This window comes from Oncorhynchus mykiss, chromosome 29 (assembly GCF_057628025.1).
Source record: "Oncorhynchus mykiss isolate SJ-2025 chromosome 29, ASM5762802v1, whole genome shotgun sequence".
NCBI lineage: Eukaryota > Metazoa > Chordata > Actinopteri > Salmoniformes > Salmonidae > Oncorhynchus > Oncorhynchus mykiss.
Window position 1 is genome coordinate 36,677,603 of NC_143050.1, and position 9,898 is coordinate 36,687,500.

The window sequence follows — 9,898 nt, forward strand, 5'->3', positions numbered from 1 at the left end:
CTGGAACCTGTGCCTTGCGCCATTCTCTTTAAATTTCCCCCCACATGGGCCGGCCCCCCCTTGGCATTTTGCGTTCCAGCCAATGAGCTTCAGCCCCTCCATTTGAATGACAGCTTGCCAGAAGCACACACGGCAGAGGGAGTGCAAGGATATGGCGCACATATACAATGTAATACGCCCATTTTCGGGGACCACTTTTGCCTGGTGAACGCCCCTTTCAGAACTACTGGCTAAAAAAGTATGCCAAGTACCCGAGAATCTCTTTAACCGCAGCACACTCGTTCATCTAGTTTGGTGTGTCTGTGCGTGCGTAAGTGTTAGCCTGAGTGTGTTTTGTGTGTGTGTGTGTGTGTGAGGGTACTCCATTCTTTAAACAACCTTGTCTTCCTGTGACAGGGAGGCCAGAGTTGACTGTTGTGGTGTTTTGTGTACAGTGACAGTCGCTCGTAGAGAGGAGAAGTGTGACTGTTGTGGTGTTTTGTGTACAGTGACAGTCGCTCGTAGAGAGGAGAAGTGTGACTGTTGTGGTGTTTTGTGTACAGTGACAGTCGCTCGTAGAGAGGAGAAGTGTGACTGTTGTGGTGTTTTGTGTACAGTGACAGTCGCTCGTAGAGAGGAGAAGTGTGACTGTTGTGGTGTTTTGTGTACAGTGACAGTCGCTCGTAGAGAGGAGAAGTGTGACTGCTGGTGAAGACTGTTCTAACGTCCTCTCTAACGTCCTTCTCTTTTTTCCCCTCTCTCCTCTACCCATCCTCCTCCACCTGTCCCTCCTCCTCGCCCCCAACTTCTGGTAGCCAAGGTTTCTACCCGGGCAGGGTTGTCGCATGTGCTTCCTGGTGGGCGGCGAGGCCTAGTCGAATCAATTTATGGGATGTCGTCTGACAAAATGGACTGGATCTGTATTGCTCTGCTCCCGGTGGTTTTAGGGCCGCTCGTATTTGGACCTTATCTGTAAACCCACGCTACGAGTTCTACCACTGCAGAGAAGAGTGATTAGGCGGGGGAAGGATTTGGAGCGAAGGGGAAGACGACGCCCAGTAGCATACGTGTTTTTGTCTCTGCAAGGTTGTTCCCCGTGTCATCTCGTTAGCCCGTCTATTTTAGCGGCAGTAATGCTAATTAGCTAATGCCCCGGGAAGAGATGGGCGCACGCGCCGGGAAAGCAACGGGCGGGTTACCACGGCGACCCCCGGGCTAGTTTCTGAGCGCTGTTTCCGACGGGTTCCAGTAGATGGTGTGTGGCGAGCGTTTTTTTTTTTTTTATATACATTTTTTTTGTTTGTGATAATATGCAGACTGTAGAGGTTCAAGCTGACGGCGCTATCACTCCCTGTCATTGTGGTCCTTCTGAGTCACATTGCAGACTGTAGAGGTTCAAGCTGACGGCGCTATCACTCCCTGTCATTGTGGTCCTTCTGAGTCACATTGCAGACTGTAGAGGTTCAAGCTGACGGCGCTATCACTCCCTGTCATTGTGGTCCTTCTGAGTCACATTGCAGACTGTAGAGGTTCAAGCTGACGGCGCTATCACTCCCTGTCATTGTGGTCCTTCTGAGTCACATTGCAGACTGTAGAGGTTCAAGCTGACGGCGCTATCACTCCCTGTCATTGTGGTCCTTCTGAGTCACATTGCAGACTGTAGAGGTTCAAGCTGACGGCGCTATCACTCCCTGTCATTGTGGTCCTTCTGAGTCACATTGCAGACTGTAGAGGTTCAAGCTGACGGCGCTATCACTCCCTGTCATTGTGGTCCTTCTGAGTCACATTGCAGACTGTAGAGGTTCAAGCTGACGGCGCTATCACTCCCTGTCATTGTGGTCCTTCTGAGTCACATTGCAGACTGTAGAGGTTCAAGCTGACGGCGCTATCACTCCCTGTCATTGTGGTCCTTCTGAGTCACATTGCAGACTGTAGAGGTTCAAGCTGACGGCGCTATCACTCCCTGTCATTGTGGTCCTTCTGAGTCACATTGCAGACTGTAGAGGTTCAAGCTGACGGCGCTATCACTCCCTGTCATTGTGGTCCTTCTGAGTCACATTGCAGACTGTAGAGGTTCAAGCTGACGGCGCTATCACTCCCTGTCATTGTGGTCCTTCTGAGTCACATTGCAGACTGTAGAGGTTCAAGCTGACGGCGCTATCACTCCCTGTCATTGTGGTCCTTCTGAGTCACATTGCAGACTGTAGAGGTTCAAGCTGACGGCGCTATCACTCCCTGTCATTGTGGTCCTTCTGAGTCACATTGCAGACTGTAGAGGTTCAAGCTGACGGCGCTATCACTCCCTGTCATTGTGGTCCTTCTGAGTCACATTGCAGACTGTAGAGGTTCAAGCTGACGGCGCTATCACTCCCTGTCATTGTGGTCCTTCTGAGTCACATTGCAGACTGTAGAGGTTCAAGCTGACGGCGCTATCACTCCCTGTCATTGTGGTCCTTCTGAGTCACATTGCAGACTGTAGAGGTTCAAGCTGACGGCGCTATCACTCCCTGTCATTGTGGTCCTTCTGAGTCACATTGCAGACTGTAGAGGTTCAAGCTGACGGCGCTATCACTCCCTGTCATTGTGGTCCTTCTGAGTCACATTGCAGACTGTAGAGGTTCAAGCTGACGGCGCTATCACTCCCTGTCATTGTGGTCCTTCTGAGTCACATTGCAGACTGTAGAGGTTCAAGCTGACGGCGCTATCACTCCCTGTCATTGTGGTCCTTCTGAGTCACATTGCAGACTGTAGAGGTTCAAGCTGACGGCGCTATCACTCCCTGTCATTGTGGTCCTTCTGAGTCACATTGCAGACTGTAGAGGTTCAAGCTGACGGCGCTATCACTCCCTGTCATTGTGGTCCTTCTGAGTCACATTGCAGACTGTAGAGGTTCAAGCTGACGGCGCTATCACTCCCTGTCATTGTGGTCCTTCTGAGTCACATTGCAGACTGTAGAGGTTCGAGCTGACGGCGCTATCACCCCCTGTCATTGTGGTCCTTCTGAGTCACATTGCAGACTGTAGAGGTTCAAGCTGACGGCGCTATCACTCCCTGTCATTGTGGTCCTTCTGAGTCACATTGCAGACTGTAGAGGTTCAAGCTGACGGCGCTATCACTCCCTGTCATTGTGGTCCTTCTGAGTCACATTGCAGACTGTAGAGGTTCAAGCTGACGGCGCTATCACTCCCTGTCATTGTGGTCCTTCTGAGTCACATTGCAGACTGTAGAGGTTCAAGCTGACGGCGCTATCACTCCCTGTCATTGTGGTCCTTCTGAGTCACATTGCAGACTGTAGAGGTTCAAGCTGACGGCGCTATCACTCCCTGTCATTGTGGTCCTTCTGAGTCACATTGCAGACTGTAGAGGTTCAAGCTGACGGCGCTATCACTCCCTGTCATTGTGGTCCTTCTGAGTCACATTGCAGACTGTAGAGGTTCAAGCTGACGGCGCTATCACTCCCTGTCATTGTGGTCCTTCTGAGTCACATTGCAGACTGTAGAGGTTCAAGCTGACGGCGCTATCACTCCCTGTCATTGTGGTCCTTCTGAGTCACATTGCAGACTGTAGAGGTTCAAGCTGACGGCGCTATCACTCCCTGTCATTGTGGTCCTTCTGAGTCACATTGCAGACTGTAGAGGTTCAAGCTGACGGCGCTATCACTCCCTGTCATTGTGGTCCTTCTGAGTCACATTGCAGACTGTAGAGGTTCAAGCTGACGGCGCTATCACTCCCTGTCATTGTGGTCCTTCTGAGTCACATTGCAGACTGTAGAGGTTCAAGCTGACGGCGCTATCACTCCCTGTCATTGTGGTCCTTCTGAGTCACATTGCAGACTGTAGAGGTTCAAGCTGACGGCGCTATCACTCCCTGTCATTGTGGTCCTTCTGAGTCACATTGCAGACTGTAGAGGTTCAAGCTGACGGCGCTATCACTCCCTGTCATTGTGGTCCTTCTGAGTCACATTGCAGACTGTAGAGGTTCAAGCTGACGGCGCTATCACCCCCTGTCATTGTGGTCCTTCTTAGTCACATTGCAGACTGTAGAGGTTCGAGCTGACGGCGCTATCACCCCCTGTCATTGTGGTCCTTCTGAGTCACATTGCAGACTGTAGAGGTTCAAGCTGACGGCGCTATCACTCCCTGTCATTGTGGTCCTTCTGAGTCACATTGCAGACTGTAGAGGTTCGAGCTGACGGCGCTATCACTCCCTGTCATTGTGGTCCTTCTGAGTCACATTGCAGACTGTAGAGGTTCGAGCTGACGGCGCTATCACTCCCTGTCATTGTGGTCCTTCTGAGTCACATTGCAGACTGTAGAGGTTCGAGCTGACGGCGCTATCACTCCCTGTCATTGTGGTCCTTCTGAGTCACATTGCAGACTGTAGAGGTTCAAGCTGACGGCGCTATCACTCCCTGTCATTGTGGTCCTTCTGAGTCACATTGCAGACTGTAGAGGTTCAAGCTGACGGCGCTATCACTCCCTGTCATTGTGGTCCTTCTGAGTCACATTGCAGACTGTAGAGGTTCAAGCTGACGGCGCTATCACTCCCTGTCATTGTGGTCCTTCTGAGTCACATTGCAGACTGTAGAGGTTCAAGCTGACGGCGCTATCACTCCCTGTCATTGTGGTCCTTCTGAGTCACATTGCAGACTGTGTGTGTGTCTGATAGGGGATTGGCTCAATGAGATGAGAATCTTGTTCTGTTAAGGCCAATCCACTACAGGCCTAAGTCTCGAAGGAAAGGGCTGTGTGTGGAAGTCAACCCCGGCTGCTTTGTTGGCAGTGGTGTGGACTTCTCCTGCAGTTAATTCAAAACACACACACACACACACACACACGTGTACACAAATAGAATTGTATAATTGGTATCGTAATGTCAAAGAAACAACTATGTGTGTGTATTCTCGCTGACGGTGTGTTTCTCTGTTTTCAGGTTTTCTGCTGTTCAAAGATTTCTGTTTGACTGAAATCGACGAGGCCGTGCCACAGCTCAAGTTCTACGAAGAGGTAGGAACATGTACACTACATGACCAAAAGTATGTGGACACCTGCCCGTCAAACATCTCATTCCAAACTCAAGGACATTAATATGTTGTTGGTCCCCCCTTTGCTGCTATAACAGCCTCCACTCTTCTGGGAAGGCTTTCCACTAGATGTTGGAAACTTGCTGCAGGGACTTGCTTCCATTAAGCCACAAGAGCATTAGTGAGGTCAGGCACTGATGTTGGGCGATTAGGCCTGACTCGCAGTCGGCGTTCCAATTAATCCCAAAGGTGTTCGATGGGGTTGAGGTCAGGGCTCTGTGCAGGCCAGTCAAGTCAAGTTCTTACACACCGATCTCAACAAACCATTTATGTATGGACCTCACCTTGTGCAGGGGAGCATTGTCATGCTTAAACAGGAAAGGGCCTTCCCCAAACTGTTGCCACAAATGAGGAAGCACAGAATCATCTAGAATGTCATTGTATGCTGTAGCGTTAAGGTTTCCCTTCACTGGAACTAAGGGGCCTAGTCCTAACCATGAAAAACATCCCCATACCATTATTCCATCTCCACCAAACTTTACATTTGAAACTATACATTGGGTCAGGTAGGCTTGTTTGCGGCTGCTCGGCCATGGAAACCCATTTCACGAAGCTCCCGACCAACAGTTCTTGTGTTGACGTTGCTTCCAGAGGCAGTTTGTAACTCGGTAGTGAGTGTTGCAACCGTGGACAGATGATTTTTGCACCCTACAGCACTCGGCGGTCCCGTTCTGTGAGCTTGTGTGGCCTTACCACTTCCTGGCTGAGCTGTTGTTGCTCCTAGACTTCCACTTCACAATAACAGCACTTACAGTTGACCGGGGGCAGCCCTAGCAGGGCAAGAATTTGACGAACTGACTTGTTGGACAGGTGGCATCCTGTGACTCAGCCATGATTGAAATTCACTGAGCTCTCCAGTACGTGCCATTCTACTGCCAATGTTTGTCTATGGCGATTGCACGACGGTGTGCCTGATTTTACATGCCTGTCAACAACGGGTGTGGCTGAAAGAGTCTGGATCCACTCGTTTGAATGGGTGTCCACATACTTTTGTAGATAACTTGTATATCTTTCAATCTGTCTGCCTCAACTGTCTGTCTCTTTACCCCTCGCTTTCTCACTCTCACTCTCTCTCACTCACTCACTCACTCACTCACTCTCACTCACTCACTCACTCACTCACTCACTCACTCACTCACTCACATTGGTCAGAGATCAGGAGTCTAGTATGTTGTCCGTTGGATTTGTGGGCATGTGAGACGTTTGAGATTAGGCTAATTCCATGGTGTGTTTCAGAGGAAGTGTGTGTGTGTGTGTGTTAACCCCTGTGTGTGTCAGATTAAGGACTACGAGAAGTTGGACTCTGAAGAGGAGAGGTTGTGCCGTAGCAGACAGATCTATGACGGCTACATCATGAAGGAACTCCTCTCCTGCTCACATGTAAGGACACGGCGTCAACACGGGACACACGCCCAACACAGCGTAACCGAGTCACACCCACGTCAGCTCCTCTCAGGGAGGAAGTTTACATGATTAGACACAATGGAACACCCCAACCGTACTAAGACCGTTGGAATGCCAAACTGCACTGGGAATGACTCATTTATTGTTGCTATATTTGTTTCACCCCCCCCATATTCTTGTGGATTCACCCTTTCCCTCTGTTTCTGTCTCTCTCAGGCCTTCTCTAAGAAAGCAGTGGATCACGTTCAGACTCACCTGGCCAAGAAGCAGGTGCCTCCCTCTCTCTTCCAGGTGAGTAACACGCGCTCACGCTCTGACTCCCATTTGTGTGTCTGCGCAGCCCCAAACCCGGGGGGGACGCGAACTCTGCTGCTTTTCACGGCAATATTCGCCGTTTCGGTTCCCCAAAAAATCCACGCGAATCGTGTGGATGCGAAGCAGCAGCAGCAGCAGCAGCAGCAACAACAACAACAACAACAACAACAAACAGGTTATGATGGGAGGGTCTGTTTCTCATGTGGAAATCATTGGCTGAGCACAGAATGCATCCCTACGCTCCCTCCAAAAAGAACCCGAAACGGACTTCAGAGTGTGAAGTTGGTCGTATTTAGAGTGTGAAGTTGGTCTACTAAAGTGCCTATTTACATAGTTTTGTTCACGCGCTAGGTCATTTTTTTCAAGGTTTACGTTTGAAGCGGCTGCCTGCCAAGAGACGTTGGAGATTCTCCACCGTTGCCGCGGCAATCTCCCGCTCTTAAAGGGACAGCGGAAACATTTTGCGTCTCGCCTAAGCAACTCCTATTTGAGCGTGCGTTGTGCCTGATTCAGCGTTGACCACTCCAAAAACCATTTATTCAATTCACATTGTAGCCGTATTTCTTACCGTTGAAACGCTCCTCCTCCACGTACTTTCCGTGGCGCTTGTGTACTCCGTTGTTTCAGTTAAATGAGTTACCGTATTCTAATACCGGTTAACACCAAAAGTGCACCTGGCAATGTATTGGGGATGCGAGACGTGATTTGAGTCTTAACTTTTCCTCAGGCACCTCCTATAGAACCGCGTGTCAGATGCAAAGCCCCCCCACAGCACACTATTTGCAAGTGTGTTTTATGGACTTTTTATTCTCTGAAAATAAATAAATGTCATGCCCTTCACATGGATTTTTCTTGTGTTTCCCGTGCAAAAATGATTTTTTTTAGGGGGGGGGGGGGGGGGGCATCCCTACTACATACTGGGCGTCACACTCTCTCCCTCTCTCTCACACTCACTAACTCACTCCTGTTTGTGTTCAGCCGTACATCGTGGAGATCTGTGACAGCCTGCGAGGGATGATCTTCCAGAAGTTCATAGAGAGGTGAGACTGGGGTGAGGGCGGGGTGGGAGGAGAGGAGAAAGGGGGGCGGGAGGAGAGGAGAAAGGGGGGCAGGAGGAGAGGAGAAAGGGAAGATGTTGGATAATGGCCAGAATAATCTGTACTTTTTCATCCTCACCAGATTTAGAAGGAAAGTGCTTTTAGTATCCATTCATCCATTTGTGTCGAAACAGAAAGGCGTCTCTCCACACTACGAAGGCTAACTCTGTCTCTCTCTGTCTCTCTCTGGCTCTCTCTCTGGCTCTCTCTCTGGCTCTCTCTCTCTGGCTCTCTCTGGCTCTCTCTGGCTCTCTCTGGCTCTCTCTGTCGCTCTCTGTCGCTCTCTGTGTCGCTCTCTGTCCCTCTCGCTCTCTGTCTCTCTCTCTCTCTCTTCATCTCTCCTCTTTTTCCTCTCTCTCGCCAGTGACAAGTTCACTCGTTTCTGCCAGTGGAAGAATGTGGAGCTGAACATCCATGTGAGTAACGTTGCGGTGTGTGTGTGTGTTACTCCTGTAAGCGTCCTGTAAGCGTTCCATGAACCTTCATTATAAGCTATTGTCTCGCTCTCTTTTCACCCCCCCTCTCTATTTCTCTCTCTCTTCACCCCCCCTCTCTATTTCTCACTGTCTCTCTTTTCATCCCCCCTCTCTATTTCTCACTCTCTCTCTTTTCATCCCCCTCTCTATTTCTCACTCTCTCTCTCTCTTTTCATCCCCCCTCTCTATTTCTCACTCTCTCTCTTTTCATCCCCCCTCTCTATTTCTCACTCTCTCTTTTCATCCCCCCTCTATTTCTCTATCTCTCTTCATCCCCCCTCTCTATTTCTCTCTCTCTCTTTTCATCCCCCCTCTCTATTTCTCACTCTCTCTCTTCATCCCCCCTCTCTATTTCTCTCTCTTTTCATCCCCCCTCTCTATTTCTCTCTCTCTCTTTTCATCCCCCCTCTCTATTTCTCACTCTCTCTCTCTTCATCCCCCCTCTCTATTTCTCACTCTCTCTCTCCCCCCTCTCTATTTCTCTATCTTTTCATCCCCCTCTCTATTTCTCTCTTTTCATCCTCCCCTCTCTATTTCTCACTCTCTCTCTTTTCATCCCCCCCTCTATTTATTTTCTCACTCTCTCTCTCTTCATCCCCCCTCTCTATTTCTCTCTCTCTTCATCCCCCCACTCTCTATTTCTCACTCTCTCTTTTCATCCCCCCTCTCTATTTCACTCTCTCTTTTGATCCCCCCTCTATTTCACTCTCTCTCTTTTCATCCCCCCACTCTCTATTTCTCACTCTCTCTCTTTTCACCCCCCTCTCTATTTCTCTCTCTCTCTCTCTTCATCCCCCCTCTCTATTTCTCTCTCTCTCTTCATCCCCCCTCTATTTCTCTCTCTCTCTTTTCATGCCCCCCTCTCTATTTCTCACTCTCTCTGTTCATGCCCCCCTCTCTATTTCTCACTCTCTCTCTTTTCATCCTCCCCTCTCTATTTCTCACTCTCTCTCTTTTCATCCTCCCCTCTCTATTTCTCACTCTCTCTCTTTTCATCCTCCCCTCTCTATTTCTCACTCTCTCTCTTTTCATCCTCCCCTCTCTATTTCTCACTCTCTCTCTCTTCATCCCCCCTCTCTCTCTCTCTCTCTTCATCCCCCCTCTCTATTTCTCTCTCTTTTCATCCCCCCACTCTCTATTTCTCACTCTTTCTCTCTCTCGTCATCCCCCCTCTCTATTTCTCACTCTCTCTCTTTTCATCCCCCCTCTCTATTTCTCACTCTCTTTTCACCCCCCTCTTTATTTCTCACTCTCTCTTCATCCCCCCTCTCTATTTCTCACTCTCTCTTCACCCCCCTCTCTATTTCTCACTCTCTCTCTCTTCATCCCCCTCTCTATTTCTCACTCTCTCTTCATCCCCCCTCTCTATTTCTCACTCTCTCTCTTTTCATCCCCCCTCTCTATTTCTCACTCTCTCTCTCTTCATCCCCCTCTCTATTTCTCTCTCTCTCTTCATCCCCCCCTCTATTTCTTTTCTCACTCTATTTCTCACTCTCTCTCTCTCTTCATCCCCCCTCTCTATTTTTCACTCTCTCTTTTCATCC

General features: G+C 49.6%; 1 protein-coding gene across 3 annotated transcripts in view; it reads left to right on the forward strand.

Annotated features, from left to right (window-relative positions):
• Positions 1 to 9,898, forward strand: part of LOC110512753 (G protein-coupled receptor kinase 3) — a 93,591-nt gene that overhangs the window by 43,640 nt on the left and 40,053 nt on the right. For all 3 annotated transcript variants that reach the window (XR_016493368.1, XM_036967332.2, XM_090227111.1), the window contains exons 3-7: positions 4,912 to 4,985; positions 6,341 to 6,442; positions 6,683 to 6,757; positions 7,760 to 7,821; positions 8,243 to 8,294. Coding sequence is in view for 2 of the 3 variants with exons in the window: in XM_036967332.2 (XP_036823227.1) it covers positions 4,912 to 4,985; positions 6,341 to 6,442; positions 6,683 to 6,757; positions 7,760 to 7,821; positions 8,243 to 8,294 (365 nt within the window). In the remaining variant the exon portion in view is untranslated. The remainder of the gene's footprint in view (positions 1 to 4,911; positions 4,986 to 6,340; positions 6,443 to 6,682; positions 6,758 to 7,759; positions 7,822 to 8,242; positions 8,295 to 9,898) is intronic.